The sequence below is a fragment of the Chroicocephalus ridibundus genome, chromosome 3, assembly GCF_963924245.1.
Source record: "Chroicocephalus ridibundus chromosome 3, bChrRid1.1, whole genome shotgun sequence".
NCBI lineage: Eukaryota > Metazoa > Chordata > Aves > Charadriiformes > Laridae > Chroicocephalus > Chroicocephalus ridibundus.
Window position 1 is genome coordinate 46282207 of NC_086286.1, and position 21317 is coordinate 46303523.

General features: G+C 42.5%; 1 protein-coding gene across 2 annotated transcripts in view; it reads right to left on the reverse strand.

The window, feature by feature from the left end:
• GPR137B (G protein-coupled receptor 137B) overlaps window positions 1-16792 on the reverse strand; it is a 33427-nt gene extending 16635 nt beyond the window's left edge. The window contains exons 1-4 of one of the 2 annotated variants that reach the window (XM_063328971.1): window positions 16507-16792; window positions 12015-12099; window positions 10083-10529; window positions 1283-1332 (exon numbers count right to left, since the gene is read on the reverse strand). In XM_063328971.1, coding sequence (XP_063185041.1) covers window positions 1283-1332; window positions 10083-10451 — 419 coding nt within the window. In that variant the 5' untranslated portion in view covers window positions 10452-10529; window positions 12015-12099; window positions 16507-16792. Of the gene's footprint in view, window positions 1-1282; window positions 1333-10082; window positions 10530-12014; window positions 12100-12512; window positions 12531-16506 lie in introns of those variants that run through there. The other variant, XM_063328972.1, reaches the window with a different exon arrangement.
• Between the last annotated feature and the right edge of the window lie 4525 nt (window positions 16793-21317).

The window sequence follows — 21317 nt, forward strand, 5'->3', positions numbered from 1 at the left end:
TCCCACAGAAACCAGAGTGCAAAGGGGGGGTGAACTTATTTGTATGCCACAGTGTTTACCAGGGAGCATTCAGCTCTTGCCCCTTGTGGTTTGGGATGTGGCCAAGATATGCACACAGACCCACTAACTTGAAAGCATTCCTGAGGCCACTAAAATAGACACAGCCTCTCTGTTCCCATCCTAACAATTTCTGCATCAGCTGCGGTTCAGCATGGAGCCCACATCCCTCAGTCAGCCATCACATCCTGCATGTCCCATACCCTCACCAGCCCAAGCACAGCCCACCCCAAGCCTGCTCTCATTGTACTGCCATTCTGCCAAACATGCTTTCTGAAGCACTTGCTCCAGATGTTTGTCTCTCCAGCTGTATCAAACCCCAATTGTATACCAAACTTTCGAGGGCAAGAACAATGTTAATATTTGACCTGTTGATACAGTACTATGTTATCCTAATAGTCAGCTAATAACAGGTCAGATTTCAGTTTCAAATTACTCTGTTTTCCTATCCTGAATTCAGATTGTAAATTCTTTCTTTAGAACGGAGACAACCTCTCTCTCTCTTCCCCTGTCTAAACAACGCTGCTCAACTGAGGCTTTTAGGCATTGCAACAATAAACATTAATTTATTGAGCTCTTCCTCAATTTCTGTACATTACTGACCTTTGGGGAGTTTTCAAGTAGTTCCTGACAATCCCTCCTCCTCAACAAGATCCCAGACAAATCTCCCCACCTCAATGCAAAGCTACCATAACCTCACCTCGATAGAGTCAGGGGAGGTTATCTGCGAGCTCCCAAATACATCATCAAGTTGAATCCATTCTCACTAGCTCTTTCCCTTCACAACTCTTCTATCATCCTCCCCAAAATTTTGAGTCTTTTATTACCACTCACCTCACAGATTAATACATACTCAGTCACACTCATTCCTGTCAAAACAAATACATCACTCTGCTACCTTTACCAAAGCACTGGATCTGAATTCACCTAGCAACACAAATGTTGAGAACCCATAAACAAATCACCAGGGCGAGTGTTTTCTGCTTGCATTTGAAATATTCGCCATTGAGATGTGTGAATGTCTAAAAGCAGTGCTTGTGTTGGGAAATGACAAAGATTTCTGAATGTCATAGGAAGAAGCTAGCCTCAGAACAATCATCATAAAACATTGGTATATAAATATGAACAGCTGAGATATGAGTGCTACAAATTATCAAAGATGTAGTGTTTCTCAAAGAGCATGGCTTCTGTTCTTTACCACATTAAATGTTTGCATAGTTCTTACCTGTATTTCAGTAGCTCTGGGGAATATTTTGACTTAGCTTTGAAAATCACCTGCAAAACAGAAAAATATTGCATCAAACATAGGATACACATAGGTAAAGAGAGACGCTGTGATCCGCAAGAATCCTGTCTCACAGGTCACAAGAAATGTAATGATAGGTTTCATTACATAACAGATTTGCATTTATTGCTTATCCATGGCAGGCAAGCTCTAAGCAAAGTATTAAAACCACTCAGCAGGTGATCACGATGTACTTGCATACAAATTGCCTACACCATTATTTTCACTTACTCTGCCTTGGGAATAAGGTCCTTTATACCAGTGTTCAGAAGAGGACCAATGCCAGTATAATCATAGAGGCAAGTAATTATTAGGCTCTTACATGACCTAACAGTACAGGTCTCTCAAGTAGACCAGCTCCTACTGGTATAGTGGGTCAGACGCTCTATTCCCATGAAGAGCCTGTCATAGTACCCTGGCCTGAAATTGGACATATACATTTGTAGCCATGTTACATTGCCAAAAGGATGCCATCAAGAACCAAACTTATTGTTTTACTCTGAGGTATATTTGGCTTCTGCTGGCTGTCTGTTCACTATACAACAATATGTATTTTTACAGAGAGATAGCTCAGGCCCAGTAGTTACCTCGCTGTAATAGAAAAGACAAAATACTGACAAGTTTTCTGCAGTGTAGCTAGGTAATATCAGTCACAGGTGTTTAACCACCATCAGAAATTTTACAAAAATACATTTGCGTATTTTATATCTTATTCATTAAAGAAAATTACAGGGATGCATCATTGTTTTTTCAGAAGTTAAGATCATTTCCAAACACACTCAGTTTACAAATGTTCATTTAAACCAATACTGAAGCACGCTGATTGCTAGTATTACAAAAAAAACCCCACGTTGTATGACTTATTCTGGGTTTTTTCCTAATTTCTTTCTCCTCAAGTTATCCCGCCTTATCCATTTCACTTGGTTTTGCATGCCTTTTAGCATAGCTTGCATAATATTTGCTATGATTATCATGCTTTCCCAAGGAAACAGGACTTACATGATCACTATGTATGTGTAGGCATGTGTCTGCCTGTTAACCTGTTTATCTGTCCCCTCACTAATCTTAAAATACTCCAGTCAGAGAACTGATAGAAAAATACTTGAAGCATCAAAGACATGATCCTTTATCACCCTCCTAAAAATTAGCGACCCAACAGAAGTAAGGAACCCTATAAATGCATCTGATATATGACCTCTGTGAGGAGAACCCTGCATAATGATCCTACACATCACCCAATATGAAAGAGTGTGCGTCTCAGCCTCATAAGAAATGCCCCAGTTATGGAAACAGCTCAAAGTCAAGCATGAGACACAGATCTGGAGAAAATTAGGCTTCACTTGTTCCAGCGCTCCTGGAACAACTTGTCATTTAACTCCTATTCACCATAAACAGCTGCCTTGACATGGAAATTATTTTTGTGACGCATCAGCCTGCTCAGCACTAGATGAAGCAGCAGAGAACACTGAGCTTTTCAGCAGGCCTTAGAAAAATAATTGCTGAGAATAAAACTGAAAAGTTGGGGGAAAAAATCTCTAAAAATATTCTTCAACCATTGATACTGTTTTCAAATAGTCAACATCTCTGGCAGCATCCCTTACAAAAGATTTTTGTGATTCATTCTCCAAATTCCTGGATCATGAATTCTCACAGGAGTTCAGGAAGAAGTTTTATGTTGTTTTACCTACTTGCTACTGAAAGGAGAGGTACAAAAGGCTTGTGAATGTTCTGTGTTCCCGTGGCACACAAAGCGGGGCTGTCAGTTTTTAGAGAAGAGTTTGGGTTCAAAATACTACCTGCATGCTTTTTGTACTAGACTTGTTGCCTACTCTGCTTCTTCTGGAAGACACTGTGGACAAGCGGGAAGGAAAAGATTCCTGACCTCAGTGAAACTAAACAAGTAAAACTTGTCTCTAGGGCCATTCCACAATCCTCACCTGTTCTGAGTAGCACTTACTCACACATATTGTACCGTTAATTTTGACGGCTTTCAGGAATAGCACTGAACAGAAGTGTTCAGGGCCTGTGCAAAGAACTACAAAAGACAAGTAATTTGCAGTGGGCAATGAGTTGTGCTGGGTCCACAAAACCTAGAAAATTCACAGGTTCCTGAATACTATCTCCTGTGGTTCCCCCAAAAGGATCCACTTACCCCTGTAATGTCACAGACCACTCCTGTCACATTAAACAGTCGAGGGCTGCCCTACCTAGCAAAAGCTCCGTGGATAACTTAGCTAAAACTAAACATGACATTCCTGCTGCAGATCCAGCAGGATCTCCAGATGCAAGACAGCCAAAACAGCTGTTATTGTGATTCCACATTTGGTGGGCCTCTCCCAGTTGATAAATGGTTCTGAATCTTATCAGAGCAATATGACCATTAAGAAAGAAAATGAACACTGCATAAAAAATGGATGCTACGTAGAATGAAAGTTACTCTATAAGGCATGGGCACTCTTACAATTTCACTGCTAGAAAGAAATATAAGCGGCCAAGTTCTGCCAGCTTTGCTTAAACACTGATAGGGCCTTAGTTCATGCGTAGCCTTGCTGTAAGCAATGTGATTGTCACAAAATAAAGGGCTGTTCAGTGGGAGTAAGGATGTCAGAAGCTGATCTCAATATACCTCACATGCGTGGGTGCAGCTTTTTTGCTTTTAACAGTCATTTAGCTCAAGAGACTGGTTGCTCAATGGCCCCTCCCCGCAACAGTGTTGAGAAAGCTTCCAGTCAATATCTGAGTCATCTCAGCAAGTCTTCCAACAAACCAGAGCAAACCAGACTATTCCTAAGAATAGACTAAACAGCAAGCAGAAGGCAGACTTTTTAAAAAATACCTTTCAGAGAGCCCCAAGATGAGCAGCAACACAGAAAACTCAGTGAAATTCCTTGCTAATTTTCTGATGTCTAAACTGTTACTTTTTCTTCTTAAAAGTATTTCCCTTTTTGCGTGTTCTTTAAAGAAGAAATATCCTGGTTTGACTCCTTGTTTTTGCTGAAGGACTGGAAACCTCAAATGAGATTCTCACACTCCCTCCTCCACTCCCCTGAGGTATATGTCTGGCATATAAAACTGCAGCAGTACAAGACGACTCCAAAAAGCCCTTCATACAGCCAGGGAAAATTTCTGTTGCAGGAACTGATGTAAACAGCTGACCTTAAAGACGTTTTGCCAGGTCTCAGCAGAGAAGAAGTGAGGATGGCATGGGAGTCCATCAGCAGCTCAGCTGCAGAGAGTTCTGCAGAGCTGCTGGGCAGCAGAGAAGGCAGACAGGGCCAGGCTGCTGTAGCTTAAGGGGGTTCCAGCTACAGTTATGAAAGTTAAATTAGGAGCCACTCTGGCCCTGTAAGTATCAATGAAACAGGTGTCAAAGCCAAGTCCCAGAGCAAAAAGAAAATTTCACTGGAGCAATTTTCAGTCCATGCTCTGATTTAGCTGAACTGACGTGACAGCTGGCACAAACCTCCAGTGTGCCTCAAGTGCTAGCTGATCGATTCACTTTTACGGGAGCTGCAGCTCAGCTTACCAAAAAGCCTCAGGTATGTGTTAAGTGCTTGCACATGTCTCAAGCTGGCCCTCTGCACAGGAATGAAGTTCAGCTTTATTTACCAGTTCTCATTTCAAAAACTCTAAGGAGCATAGCATATACTTTTCCTTCCCAGTTCCTTTCACCATGGCCCCTCTCTTCCTCTGTCACACTCCATGCAAACTTCTCTTTGCACCTTGAAAATATGCCATGGCCTCATGCAGGCCCACAGTCCCTCACCATCAGCACATACACCTTTCCTCTGCTGTGTATCTTCCAGTCCCAAGCCCATGTTCCCCTTTCTCTCTTTCTCCCATGTCCATTCTTTCATTTGGATCAGATTCCCCAAAATATGCAAGTTTTCCCTCTACTCTCTAAACTCTACAATTTGTACAGCCTACAGACATGGGCAACGTGATTCCCTACCATACTCAGCCTTGTGTAAATTGGTAAAAATAGTCCTGAAAGAACAGGGACCATTGCGGGGCTGACAGCCACGGTAAACTTGCGTGTGTAGCTTTCCTATCAAATTATTTTCTAAGTCAAATGACCTCATTTTTCATGTCAGATGCTGACAGTCAGCCAGTCTGCAGCTGCAATTTGTATTCTATAGATCCAATACTGAGGGCAACATTTTACGCCAAGCATATCTGCTGATGCTTTACCTTCCGTAGTTAGACTCCTGGTTAGTTCTATGTACATCTAAAGCATGCTTTAAATTAATAACAAGCTTTATAAAATATGGTGTGTTCATTTCTACTAAAAAATAAATATTTCTCCTACGTAAAAAGCCCTCTCTGTTCTCTCACTGGTGGTATTACTTTTGAAATGCTATCCCCAGTAATTAGAGCATGAGAAGTTCTCTTAATTTTCTTCCCAGCGCTAACGCATACCCCAGTTCCACTGAGATAAACGTAACCTCTCCGAAAGCCTTGTGCCGGTTTTACCCCACCCTGCCAGGCACTTCCAGCATGGCCAGCTCCCCTCTAAACTGTCTTACTCTGCACAATTTCTCTTCATTTGAAAGTCCCTGATTTTATCAGCCCTGCCTGGGAGGCAGGGTAAGCTTCTCAATCTGGATGCCAGAGAAAAGGGAAGATGGTTAGGGAGGAGGAAAGAGAGGTAAATCTGCCTACCAGCCCTTCTCCACCCATACAGCCTCACAGTTCTTTAGCTCACTACCACGTTTCCTAAGTCCTGGAGAAGTTCCCAACCTGATGATTAAACCTACAGCCCACCAAATGTTTTGCTGTGCCTGGCCACAGGGGAGGCCTGGGATTTCCAGCATCCCCTAGAGCTCACGGTCTTTGGCCCTGACCTTGTTTTTTGAGTCTGTAACCTTCCATCCTAGCCTCCCTCCTGCTTCATTTGTATCCTGTTCCTCAGGGAAATATAAAGTCTGAAGCAAACAGGACAACATGAAGCAAGGCCTTCTCTGCCCACCCCTCACACACACCAGGAAAAAAGTGACTTATTTTATTTCCCAGAACCTCTTTACGCTTTTGCCCACAGCACTGACTGTAAAGCCTGAGGACTTATCTCAGTCTCCCATTGTCAGGGGCAGGGAAGATTTGGCTAGGCAGGACATAAATAAAAGAGTGCCTGAGTCCTGGGATCCTTGCTGTCTGGAATCACTTAAAGTAGAAAATACGTTATTTGCCGATTTGCGGACTTTGCTTTATCAAGCAGCAAAATAAGCCTGTGGGAGCTGCAGGTGTGAGGCAAACATATCTATGGGCTTTTCAGTCTCTGTGGGTGGAAACACACACTTCAGCTCCCTATCCGATGGACCAGGATCAGGGACCTGCTCTGGCTTGGTACAATGCAGTTATTTGCCAGTGTTGGGCTACTGTTTTACGAAAGTGCCACTGGATCTCATCCTCACTTGAGATTTATTTTAATGATTTCTAAGTAGACAGAGGCTTCTCCTAAGAGAGTGGGTCACACTGTGTGTTTTTTTCTTTAGAAGAGACTGAATACAGACACAGGATTAATAAATTCTAATAAATCTAGCACTCTCATTGGAAATCATACATATTTTCTGCAGTATGATTTCTGAGAGGAGCTAATGTTATATAAGCTTTATCTGCAGCAGCCTTATCTTCTATTCTGCCATAAGCAGGGCATCAAGACCTGGTGAAGGACCCTGAATTTGGCTTTTAATCCAAAGATCCCTCAGGAATTGTTCTGAGTCAAAACTATTTTGATTGTAACTTCTCTTTCCTTCACAGATTCCCCACTTTAGCAATCTGCCCCAACGCATTACAGCTCCTTCTGCTCTATCTGCTAATGGTGATGCTCAGGCCTGGGAACAACCCTTCCTGTGCTGATGACATTATGGCATATTTGCCTTGCTACACATAAAATACAGTTTAAATTTGTGTCCCCATTGCTTTGGGATACCTATTAAAAAGAGAATAGTTGTGGCTAACTTTCTGTCAAGTTCAAAGGTACTTATTATTCTGAAAAATGTCCTCAGGCACTTGCCAAATGAGTTTTTTGTTTGGCCAGGAGGATTTGCAATATTTTTTTTAATCACTTTTTCTTCTCACATCTATGTCTAAAAGTTTTCCTAGCGGTGCCACATGTCTGGGTGCCATACAGCAGATAATAAACACCTGCAAATTCCAGAGACCCACTGAGGTCTCTTCCAGTCCTCTGTTGCTATACTATACATAGATCACTTCTTTCCCTCTAGCTAAGTTAAATAGCATGGTTTTTATGCAATGACACACAGCTGCAGACCCTTCTTGCCTGCCTTCTAGAGAAGAAAGGATAAAAGTTGTTTCTGAACAGGTCTGTGAAGTTATACACCATTACTGAAAACAAAATTCTCTCTTCCCACCCCTTTCACACTAGTTCTTGCTTGCCTACTGGGGAAAGCTAGATGCACATTAAATATACAGTCTCAAGGAGATGCTGAATTTCAAGCCAAACCACCTTTTAATGGTTAGAAGTAAAAAATTAATAACAGTGAATTAAAAATATGTGTATTTGTTCTGTGTCTCACATTATATTTGTACAATGGCTGTGTTTGTATTTCTTAAGGCTTTGTTTTGGCTGGGGAGATATTTGAGATGCGATTTCATCAGGAGCAACCAGCTCTAAAGCAAACAACAATATTAATAATATGCTGTCTACAGTGGCCCACGATCTTTAAAGATTATGACACACATCACACACTCTGAAAGTCCCTTGCAAATATTGTTTCCAAATCCTCACAACAATTCTTCAAGACAGGTAACTATGACACTCTTTTACAGAGGAGCTCAGAGGAAGATCATGAGGACTCATGGTGACAAAGCAGAAATTGTCTCAAAGGCAGAATCTCAAAGGCCTTAGTATTCTTTCTCTTTCCAACCACTGACTTGTGCTTCCTGAATGTTATCAGACAGCAATGCCAAAAATAAGTTAAAAGGGCATATATGTGCATTCGGCATGCTTCCTTTTTAGATCTTCCTGAGACGAAAGGAACATTAAGCCCCTGAGTGCTGGCACACTAATGCACAGAATGCAGACTGCTGTGCCCCCTCTGTGCTCATGAGAGCCTCAGCTTCTCTTGGCAAAGAGCCAGGATGCTGCGTTCTGCCTCCAGACTTCCACAGCAGCCATCCATGTGTGTCTGAGGGAAGAATCTGACCTAGGGCTACGACTTAGTCCTAGCTGCTGTGATGGGGATGGACTGTGTGCTGATGGATGTCTGCCCCTGGGGGATCGCACCATTATCAAATGACTCTCACAATAGCTATGGGATAAAGCATAGGTCACCACATGCCTGAGCTGAAGTTGAGTAGCATGTAGATGAAAGGTTCCTGTAATCCCTTAATACATTGCAAGTGCCAGGGAGTCGAGTGGTGTGCGTTAGCAGGTGTTTCAGACACTGAATCCAGAAAAGTAAACCTAAGCACAAAACTGTGTATGTGGTTCTAAGTATTTAATACCCTCTACAATTCAAGTGATCCTCTTACAGCTGTCATGCTTACCATTGCTGCTTTTTCAGCTCTGGGATGGCAGCTCTCACAAGCAGCCTGATCTCTCCAGCCAGGCTGTTTAGAATTGACAGGCCTGTAATCGCTGCAGAGCACTGTTAAACACTGTAGGCACTACAGAAGCACCCAGACCCTGAGCTGATTCCAAGTGGGGCACCCAACAACACCTAAAGCATCCTGAACACTGCTGGGGGTGCTCCAGGGCTAGCTGGTGCTCTCCTGGCCAACTACCCCTGCACTGGGAAAGCAGACACTGACAAGGGTCGTCTGAGTGCAGGCTTGGCTTCCTGTTCCAGGCACTGTAGTGGGACTGAGGAGATAGAGAATCCAGACCCTGCCCTCCTGCAAGCTTCCTGTGAGATCTTAGGCAAGCCCAGCAGCCTTTCTTTGTCTCAGCATGCCAATATCCCATCCTGCAGCCCAGTGCCAAGATACCCGAGCTCATCATAAATACTTACAAGCAAGTCTAACTGCAGCAACCTGGAGCGTTGTGCAGCCTAACGCACCTGGCTTCTTAGCTGTCCATAGCACAGATACACTCTCAAGACCTCTGTCTGAAATTGAGATATTACTTTCTTCACCCCACTATACAGTTAATTTACCTTTACATCAGAGGGTGTATCCCTGTACAGCACTTAGCACTTACTGGGATCCGGAGTCACTGTTCTTTGTAAAACAGATCAATATAGGAATTTGGGTCTGCAGCAGGACTCAATCAACAGTTTCGATTGTGATACACAGAACAAAAATCACACTCAGAAACATGTTAGCCAACTTATGAAAAACTGGAGTGAGGGGCTGCCAGCAAAATTAGAAATTACAGTTCTGACTGCACACAGAGATCAGGTTGGCTAAGCTAGGAGGTTTATGAAGTCTAGTAACAACAACAACAATAATAAAAAAAAATAATAGAATGTCATTTTGGATGTCCAACTTTCAAGCTCTCCTATACATTTCCCCCCCCAACGTTGAAATTAAATGATACCCATTTAATCAACAGTAGATATATTATTTGCCGTTCCCAAAATGATCACTTCAGGCTCCAGTTTCATTTTAACGCTGTTCACTTGCATATAGATCAAAAGTTAAAACTCCCAACTAAATAACTGAAATTTGCTTTTTGCATTGCCAAGCTACATTAGGAAATTACATTTTTCTCATGATTCTTAAAAAATAATGCTTTACCATTCTGTCAGATTTAATCGACCAAATATCTGTTGCTTACCTGTGTGAAGTAAAGATTCATCAGGGTCAGGGTGAAAAACTGGAGGCAGACTGGGAAGCAATAGAGAAGCCAGAAGATGAAGGGGCTGAGAGAATTTGCTGTGACAAAGTCTTTGAAGTAAAACGAAAAGAGCACAGTCCTAAGAGAGGCCCAAAACAAGCACAGAAACAGAAAGACAGTTTGGTAACTGAACCTCTTGTGCCTGTAGTGAAGGACCAGCCAGAGCTGGACGTAGATGAACACAAAAAGCAGTGAATAAAAAACAGTATATACAATGGTCAGGCCCAACTTCACATACGGAGGGACAGCTGGCGTCAGGGTCGGCGGAAGGGTGTCATTTTTCAGTGTGTCCCACTCAGGGGCCTCCATTTGATATCAGGAATCGTCAGAATTATTTATTAAGTTTGGCTGCCGCTGTTGCCTCCTCCTCCTTCTCCTTTCATCTTCCTACAGCATAGGAATCAAGAAAATGAAAGAAAACAAGCTGCACTTCCTCTTTGGCAGCTCACTGTGGGCTGGTAGCACATGATCACAATTCAGAATGATTCATTAGGACTGCCTTTGTCAGCAACTGGCAGGGAACAGCTCAGAAAGCTGCCCTTTGCCGATGTTTGTGCACGAATCTTTACCATCCTTAAGAAACAAAGAAATCCACCAGCCCCTGAGTGGTTTACTGCTGATTTTTTTCCTAAGGAAAATAATCTGGATTTTAAATTAGTTAAGTAATTTTCTACAAGAAGCAGGTACCTGACATTTTCCCAGTGGCAGCCACATCGTATCTTTGCAAGATTTTTTTTTGTCTTGTTCCCATTTAGCAAGTACTTTATTTAGCTGCATTTTATTAGGAATAATTTTAAGCACCTTAAAGTACTCATAAATTTCAAACCACTGTAATAGGCTGCAACAGTTCAGCTCTGCATTGCAGAAATATTTGTGTTTATAAGGAAATACACAATTTGCACAGCAAATCTAACACATTCAGTATCTTCTTTTTCTTCTAACATAAGACATTTCATTAGAAAGGAAGAAAAGGCACATCAAGGCTTCCAAACACGGTGTATACAGAAACAAATAAAACCCCCTAAATACTCAAATTCACCAAAGCCTACATGCAGCTACAAGTTCATTTCTTCTTGGTTGTTGTCTATTTGTGCCATCACTGTGGCAACAGCTGACTAGACACACCTTCTCACAAGTGTGCAGATGTACCCTTGGGATTAAATCTATAAATTAATAGGCGCTATGGCAGGCTGCTGGGTTTGACTCACAGGGCTGAGAAGTGAGAACTGAAACTTGAGTAGTTTAGACATTTGTAGCATGGTGGAAATGCTTCATATATCTCTAGGTCATGTCTAGCGTCATACACCATCCAATAACAAGGTTTTTAAAAGACACCTTGGTTATGGCTGGAGCACTGCTGTGTTTTGTTCTGTCTTTTATAGTAAGCAGATTACAAGAAGTGCTTATTACCTGGAATCTCGAGGGAGGACCCCACATGTCTGGTGAGCAGTGAAAAAAGATTCCTTTAGTGAAAGTGTCCATGTAGTCAACTAACACCATATACAGGGTATGCAGATACTGATACTGACACTGAGTACGATCTAAAGTAATGATTCCCGTTATTAGTGCCTAATCCCAAGAGGAGTTCAGAACAACTATTTTGTTGAAAAAGAGAATTATTATATATATAAATACAGCTTATATCAGTTTGGATTGTTCTTTAAAAAGATCACTAATTGAAGCCCATCCTGCCCTAAAAATACCCACACTGAACACTTCCATGTTTGGGTACTAAAACATAAGCAGTTTGATTTTAAAGGTGCCAAACAAACTTAGCTGCCATTGACTGGCAAGGGATCTGTGGGTTCTCAGAGCTTCTGTAAATCAGATCACTTCTATTAAGGTGTCTAGAAATGATTTTAAGACCCTTACCAGGAGAAGTCAGCTTTGGAAATCCTGGATAAACAGCTCACAGAAGCAGGGTGATACAGAGCACTGAGTGGCTGTGTCGATTTGACTACGTATAGAAATACATAGAACACAGAGTCAATGATGGGAGAGGATAAGAAATGTCCAAGCACTAAAAATCATGCACATGTACAGAGGTATGCTATAGCTTGCACAGAAAGAGAATTTTATGGCTTCAACATAAACAAACTTGGACTTAGTTTTAAATTACCACCTGCTCCTAGACCCTGCGTATTTCCTGAAAAAAAAGTAAAATTGACTCAATACCAGAGCAGAACATGGAAAACTGAGCAGTTGCTAAAGAAAGAAAGTTTGTCAGAGAAGCTATCTGTACTCAGGCCATCATGCTCATTAGGCAAACACGGGGAAGATAAAGGGTCTGGACAGGAGTTTTGACAATATGTGCAACAAATAGAATAGATACAACAAAATATATTTCAATACATACTATTCAATACATACACTACATACAGGCTCCATCTTCCAGATCAGGAAAACATCTTCCCTAGACTGATACATACTTCCTTCTAGCAGACAAGGAAAACCTCTTCTTAGCCCTTCCTGGCTGCACTAATAGGCCTGCCTTATACATCCCTCAGTCCCCACAACCCCAGTGTACACATGCACTATCTAGAGGCCAGAGTACAGTGATAATAAATCCAGTGGGTTACACACCACCTCTCTGGCTCTCAGCACAAACTTGGTGATTATACTTGTGGCTAACATTAACCCATGGTAGCCATAAGCAATCTATTGCTTTTTATCAGTGACCTATAAGGATTCACAGCTTGTGCTATAAGACTTTAACCTGCTAAATGAGGGTAAAGACTTCCATGGCATGCCATCAGCAAAACCACCAGGATTTTAAGACTGCCACATGCCTGAATTATACTGTAAAATATACAGAGAAGCAGGAAGCATTTCCACTTAACAAACGGCTGTCTTCCCTTAGTGCCCCCGTGGATGTGATTGCCAATTCACACTTCACGGGGAGCATGCTGTCAACAGCCAAACAAAGCTACTGCTCCCTTGATTAGGTGTTGCCGAGGGGCAGCAAAGAACAGCAGTCGCACAGACTGCGTCACGGATGTGTGTCCTTGCCAGTAGGTGAGCGAAGGTTGGTTGGGAAACTCTGCATTGCAGCATTACAAGAAACTTCTTAATAGACCAAACTTCACGTACAGCTCCCCAGTGCTTAAGGTCAGCCACTGCTTGGTCTTCAGCACACTCCTGCTGCTGTCTAGGGATGTTGGGCAATTGCAGATGATCTGTTTGTGTTACTGTTTTCTTTCTAAGGGTCATTGTCCAAAGGAATAAACTTGAGTGGAGCTCCAGGGTTCAAAAAATTGCTTAGCTAGGCTGTCCCACTGCTACTTGACTTGAAATGAACAAAAGTAGATAACATAAAGTATCCAAATTCTGCAAGTTGAACTGCTGCCCTGCTCCTGAGCAGAGAGGTCTAGAGTTCTCATCTTTGATGTCACTTGCAGTTAATGAATTTGCTGGCAAGACTGTTAGCGAATCACTGTGTGTGGTAAAGCACTCTGCACCTAGTGTGCAGTCCAAAAAATCTTTTAGAAGGGGTTTTGCAGAAAAGAGCACTGCTAGAAGGTGAAGAAAATAAAGCAATATAAGATTTTGTTAGATATTGAACCATATTAATCTTTGATTTTATACTGTGGTAGTCCAGAGAGTTTGTCCTCAGTTATACTGGCAGATTTTTCATTCTTTTGAGGTTTCATGATTTCTTGGATTTCTTAGAAGTACCTGGCTCTCATGGTTTTAACCTCAAGTACTGAGTAACGTATCATAGCTGGACCTTAAAGTCTATCCTTCAAAAGTTGCTTTTCCCTAAAGTTATCTGAAAAATTGTGAGAGGCCAGTCCATCCAGTTTCACCCCAACTGAGACACACCAGGAGAGGTTGCCAGGTAGGCAGGCCTCTTGCCAAACCAAAGAAAAAGAAAGAAAATGGTGTTCTGGTTCAACAATTTCTTTTGCTCCGCACTCCATTAGGCCTATGATTACAAAACTCAACAACAACATTTTACTTAATATTCCTATTAAATAAAAAAAAGGGGGACAGAAATCTGCTGTTGAACAAGATCCATAAACTAGCTAATGGAGAGTGGGAGTATTAAGACTCTTTGAATCAGACAAAAGGTAGAGATACTGTGGAATTAATGATGATTTAATTCACCCAAATTTGTCACAACAATTACGCCTCCTCTTTCTTCATTTTGTGTCCTACAGAAATACCAAGTTACATCCTTGCAGTCCACTCATTTCAATTTAAATAAATTTTTTGGAAAGTCAAATTCCTCTGAAGCCTTTAGTAACATGGCTATTAGAATAGAGAAATTTAACTACGTGGTGTAAGCACACACCCTCTGCGTCTAGTACTTAGGCTATTGCAATTTGGTGCATTACATGACAAGATGTCAGGTTTCCTGATGAGAGATGGTGGCCAGGATGCTGAAAAGAACAGACATTCCCTTGGAACAGGTTCAGGAATCTGATTTAACTACAAGGCAGGCACCTAAACTAGTGCCTGATCAACATGATGGATGAATTAACCAGTAAATCCTAAAACTAATTTCTCATTTGTGTTTGGATTCTGAAAACATTATATTTGAAGCTCTTTGAATGCTACTGCATTGCAGAGCATGAGTACTTAGCCTTGGAAAATACTGCTGATGGGATACTTCTGTCCTTCGCTCGGTGTGGGCTTGTCTCCAAGTCATGGACTACGTCACCATCTTTGGGATCCAGCGTCTCTGTGCCATTCAACATTTAGCAACTCTGGCAAAAGCCAAACAGAGGGCTGGGAACCAGTTTTCTCAAGGGAAAAATTGTCCTTTCATTGTTGGGCTTTCTCTGTGCCTGGGCATGTTAGATTTCACTATTAATCCTGACACAGACCTCATACTCAAAACATGTCTAACTAAAGCCCTCATAATAAATCAGGATTTATTATTCTAATCTCATTTAGGTCATACAGTGGCGTACAACAGTACAAATGTAGGGCCTTAACCCATAATCCTTAAGGCAGCCAAAGCCTCCATTGGCTTCAAATAAAGTAATGCCTATGCATCAAGGGCAGGAACTCACCAGCACAAACTAATCAGTGTAATGCAAGTAGCTTTAAAGTAAGAAAACTGTGGTTTCATAATTTCAGCCAATACTTGACCAGAAGGAAATTTTCTAGAAGAAAACCCTCCCCACCCCCGACTGGAAAAACCCATAAAAGCAGAACTAAAGCAGTTAGGTATTTCCCTTCAGTGGGCATTCCCGTAGATATATCAGTCAGCAGGGTATGAGCTGACTGGAAAAGGGAGGTGGACTAGATGTGGACTGAGAACAGAGGGAGGTGGGTTTGAGTGCTAAAGATCACTTGGCCCAGTGTTTGGCACATCCTGGCAGGGAACACATCTTCTCTTGACAAAAACCTTGATGAGTAAAGAATAAAAGACCAATTAAATAGGGATGATTTTAGCCACATCTAGTAGAGAGAGTTAATTCATTTTCTTCTCTTGGCTTCTGTTACTTAGACAACAGGAAGCATCTGGCTCACAGCTAATAAAGCCCCACGTTAGAAATCATCTGCTTCAGCCCTGATTATCTGCTCATTCAAGCAGCTGAGAATTCAGCTATGGAAGCAAAAAGTCCAGAAGCTTGCTGAATTCTTCTCAGGTTAATGTCTGGGTAAGGTTATCAACTCCAGTATCCCAAATCTGCTCCAGCTGCTGCTGGCATCCATAGTAGCTCAGAGGACTGTGCAATGTTAGGAAGTGGGCTCACAGATGGTCTGAGCAGCTTCATGTTTCCTCATTTTCCTAAACTGCATTTGGCAAGGCTGAATCCTGAATGGTCACTGCAGAAACTTTTCAGCCGTAGGGCCATCCATCCTTGGAGTAGTGCTGACGACATTTTTGTTGGTGAGGGGCCTACAGAACCCCAGTCTGGCCTTTCTAGGATATAAGAACAGGCTGGAAAGCGGTAGCCAGTGTGGCTGGAAACAAAGGATCACATCTGGGAGCGTGAGGTGATATAGCTGTGCAGAGAAACAGCAAATTCCTGAGCTACGTGTCAAACCTACAGCTCAGGGATGAATTCCCGCAGGATGAGGTTTCTTTGATCATTAGTGAATATCTGTACTTAAGACACCTGCCAAAGACCTGAGCGGCAAACAGAACTCCTGGGCTAAAACCAAGTAGTAAGCAGACCTCTGCAGCAAATTTGTGTTCAGCACTTAACACACAAGGTTCAACTGACAGCACCCTTCCTTGCCTTGTACGTGTGTATCATTTGTATGCATATCCTATGTTCATATGTGTGTATTTGTGCTGTTACTTTCCTGCCGCTGTATGACTTGTACAAGCCTACACCTGAGGGCACAGGACTGGGGTAGCTCCTCCAGGTTCAAGCCGAGGAAGGGGAAAGAGCTGGCACCTTACCTGGCGGGGCAGAAGGGCAACATCTACAGCCCCCAGGCTGAGCTGCGTCCTCACCCCTTCTGAGGTGCCCCTCCATCAGCAGAAAGGAAGCGAAGACAGTCTGGGACCCCTCGTCTGCTCCCAGAGGCGCTCTGTCCCCATCTGCCAACGGCAAGGGACAGGGAAGGCTCGCTCATAGCCTCCCCGCGCTGGGAGCGGCCTCAACCTTCGCCACGACCCCACACTCCTCTATCCCCGAGGCGCAGGGCCCTGAGGAGGACGAGGAGGGGGTGAGAGGGGGCGGTGAGCCGGAGAGAGACGGGTTCTCCGCGGCTCTTCCCCTCAAACAAGGCGGGCAGAGGGTCAGCGCCGGCCAGCCCCGGTTCAGGCAGGCCCGCTCCCCTCAGGCGGGCCCTCAGGCCGCGTCTCTTCGGCACTACGGCTCCCCCTAGTGGCGCGGCGCCGCACCGCAGGCGCCGGCCGGCACCGGCTGGAACCGGTTGCAGGCGGCGGGCGGGCCGTGGCTGTGGTGGCACGGGGGTCGCCCCCCGGGGTATCGGGGCTCGGCTGCGGGTTTGCCGCTCTGCGGACGTAGTCGCCTTCGCGTGCTGAAGGTTGGGCACGGCTCTGCGAGGAGAAAATGAGAAATGGGAATGGTTTTACCACGCTGCTTGTTGATGGGGTTAAATTCCGATTTTTTAAATTTTTCTTTTTTTAAATTTTAAATTATTTTTATTATTTTCAGGGCTGACAGGGCGAGCGCAACAACTTCCACTTACAAACCCCAGGGCGGAGGCGGAGCCGGGCCGGGCGCGGGAGGCGGCGGGCACAGGGCCTGGCAGGCCCGGGGGGAGCCCTGGGGCGCGTTACCTCAGGGCGGGCGGTGGCGGCATCCCGGCCTCTGACCCCGGGGGATCCCACCCGTGAGCTGTGGGGTCGCTTATGTTATTATTTGTTAAGGCTGCTACTGGTGTATGTACAGCATTCAGAGTTATACAGGAGCCAGAGGTCTGGGCAGGCAATTGACTTCCTTCTGCTGACCACCCGAGAAGGACACGCTGAGGAGACTGCAGCTGGTTTCTTTCCCCTCCAGCTCGGTGTGTCCTGAGGGCATCTGCTTTTCTGTCATGCCTGCCTGAGAAGATGTGTGTTTCCTTCATAAAACTCCCCTGAAAGAGAAACAGAAGAAGTTAGGTCAGTTCGTGTCCTTCAGCCAGCTGCGTTTAGCCAGGCGGTTTCCTGTCCTGACCAGCAGCTTTTCCGGATTTACCCCTCTGGCAAAGCAGTAACCAGCATTGTCCCGCTCTTTGTCCTAATTGCTTCTGCAGGTTTTTATTTTTTTGTGAACTGTGGCTCAGTGGCCGAAATCAATCTTATCCTCCTTAACGTCATTAAAATACATTTATGTGAAAAATAAAGTTAATAGTAGGTGGCTTGATAAAATGTTGGTTTTATGGGGGGAAAAAGGGCCAAGAATATATTGTATGTTTTTAAATGGAACTGCTTTTGCTTCTAATGCAGTAAAATAAAAGATGGTCATTTAGTGAATTTAATAATCGTGCCAACTGTTTGTGTTTGTTTATACCATGACAGAACATTAAATGCATTAGACTTCAAATGGCCCAGCTGAATAAATTGCGCTAGTGGGTGGAGCAGAGCAGAGAACTGTAAAAGTGTGAAAAAAGAAAATAGTGAAAAAAGAGGAAAGGAGAAAGTTTGAAGAAACAGAGCTGCAGATGTTATTATAGGAACTACATTAAAGAGAAACTCTGCTTGGAGAAAGTAAGTACTAAGCAGATTTCTTAACCTTTGGGGGATTTTTGTAAAGTTCTCACAAGTAAGATGTTTGGTGATACCATGTGGATAGCAAAAACTTTGTCTTTCTCATTTCTTTTCATAAACCTGTGTCTATGTAAGTTTATTGTATTAAATAAGCATCTTGGCTACAATTATAATTCCTTAATAGTAATATTTGACAATAAATTTATAATAAATCAAAATTATAAAAATAAATAGACATACATTGTGTAGCTATATTAATATTATATGTGAATATATCATTAAATATAAATATACTTCAAGTTATAACTAGTAAATAAATTATATCATTATGAAGTAATAAGATATTAACTATTTAAAAATTCGGAAATGGCAGCATTAAGTCAGCACAAGTTTTGTTTGAACCCTCTTGCGAGTGCTTTTTGGTGTTACCTTTAGTGATTATTTTTCCCCAGGATCCTTCCTTCATTCAGAGGACAGAGTAGTAGCACAACAAGCATTCTAGGAGGAGCCTAGTCAGGAGTTGTTAGGAAGTGATACAGTTGTTTGTAGGGTGTAAGATATATGCAAATTGAGGTTTAGTAAAATAAGGGTTTGCATAAGGGCACATCAGGTCTTTGTAACTACAGGATGGGAAGGGCTGAGGAGCTTTGCAGAGAGGAGAGGGTAGAAACTGTCCAGTACTACATGCTGTGAAAGGAAAACGGATAGAATGATTTAACAGCTGGGATGGAGGGCAGGGAGTAGATATTTATCCTGGACATACTTCTGTCACCTCCAGCTGTGCTGGCTGTAGTTTATTTTGGAGCAAAATCCAGTATAATACAATGGCAGATTTCCAATCCTCTTATAGAACAGACAACATTGCAGTAAAAGGACTTCAATCATTTTTGCTATTAAAATGTTTTAAGATGTGTGTTCCTGTATGCAGCTGTATTTGCTTCATCTTAACTATGCCATTGCTGAGAATGTTTCATCAGAAACTGCTGTCTTTTATTTTTCACATTTTGTTGGCCCAGATTTTTTAAAAAAGTAATGAATGTGTAAATCTCAGCTTGGCACAGGTGGTACAGCCACTTGGTTGATGAATAGAAAAAATACACAGAATTTTAAACTACCTTAATGAAAGAAACTGAGCAGCTGAATTTGAGTCTGATTAATCAGTATGAAACATTTTGAGATATGCGTAATCTAGTTTGTCAGTTTAAATGTGAGAGATGTACTAAAGAGACCTCAACCAGTGGCATCAATGACAAAGCTAAAATCAAAAGTGATTTTAACTAATTGACAGTGCTTGTTGGGATTATCATATGTTGGGACTGCTTGTCACAATTGTTTCTTAGGTCGGTGACATCAGGTGTCCATTACATATGTCATGCTGAGTATTGGGTTTTTTGAGAATACAAATTGTAGAGAGCCACAAGGATAAAACTGTAGTCTTAGGAGTCCTACAGCACTAGGCCGTTTATTGCACCTTGCCAAAGGCATGTCCTATGTTCAAACACATGGTAAAAGAGTATAAAGATATATAAAGATATGAAGTAGAAAGAACTGCCAGGACTGCATCTTCAAAGGTAGGACACACAAGCCTCTATCTGTATCTTCAGACAGCTTTGGTTATAATTTAGTTAGGATCTTACCAAATCTATTCTAACAGCCTACCTATTTTATAGTGTTTATGTCTATCAATAATTTTGAATTAAGAGAAGCAAAATAGTCATTTCAGAGAAAGTTTGCGATAAAAAAGACAGTGTGATCTGGTAATCAGAAGTCAGTTGAGGGGGGCAGTCAGTTTCCCCCATAGAGCTCTATAAAAATGAGTTGCGCAAGAAAAATTCAGTCTTCAAAATGTTTTCATTGAGACACACTGTAAATGTGTAATTACACAAAATGTAAATTATTTTAATTTGTTCAGTTTGCAGAAATTTATAAAAAGAAAGAGATTTTTATTAAAAAAAGCAAACATGAAGCTAGTTATTTGGACAGTATATCCTCTTTATAAAAGCCTTATAGTGCTATAACAAAAGTGAATTTAATGTTAGAAGAAATGAGGTCTGTTTTGAAAAAAAAAATCTTTTCATTAAAAAGTAAAGCAACTACATCTCCTTCTGTGCTCTCTATTGAAAACACAGTGACTGACAGATACAGAGACCATGGAAAATTCTAAGCCTTTTTTAATTCTCTGTAAAATACAGAGATTAATGAAAGGATACAAATATCTCTGTGACATTTTGTGGTAAGTACCTGCGTATGCAAAGCTGTTAAAAATTCTGAAAACTCAGCAGTAACAAATCCCATCCTTTCAGGGGGTATTCACTGGGAACTGAGGTTGTTTAACCCGGAGAAAAGGAGGCTGAGCGGAGATCTTATCGGTCTCTTCTCCCAAATAACAACTGATAGGACAAGAGGAAACAGCCTCAAGTACAGAGAACATTTAGATTGGATATTAGGAAAAAATTCTTCACAGAAAGGGTTATCAAGCATTGGAACAGGCTGTCCAGGGAAGTGGTTGAGTCGCCACTCCGGACGTATTTAAAAGATGTGTAGATGTGGCGCTTAGGGACATGGGTTAGTGGTGAACTTGGCAGTGCTGTGTTAACGGTTGGACTCGATGATCTTAAAGGTCTTTTCCAAAGTAAATGATTCTATGACCTATTAGTATGTTTAGTAAAAAGGTGCATTTCTCTAGATTTAACATAACAGATCTAGCAGCAGCTCCAATCAGCCCCTTTACTGCAGGTGTCTTCATGGCAGGGGCCAGCGGAGGGTGCTGTTGTTACTTTTCTGTACCCGAGCAGCATGGAAAAAAACTGACAGTAACGTTGTAGTGGGAAAAGTACAGTGTGCCAGCATGGGGTCCTGCGGTCCCCCTCCCAGCATGGCCTGTGCAAACTCCCGCCCACCACAGCCTTGAAAACCTACGAAGCAGCTAATAACGGTTGACAGTGAGCACCATCTCCAGTCTGAAAGACAGGGTGTCTTAGCTACAGTGTGTCGGGGAGAGGTGGGGGAGCAGGAAGGGAACAGCTTCCCTTGAGAAAGAGTCTGCAAAA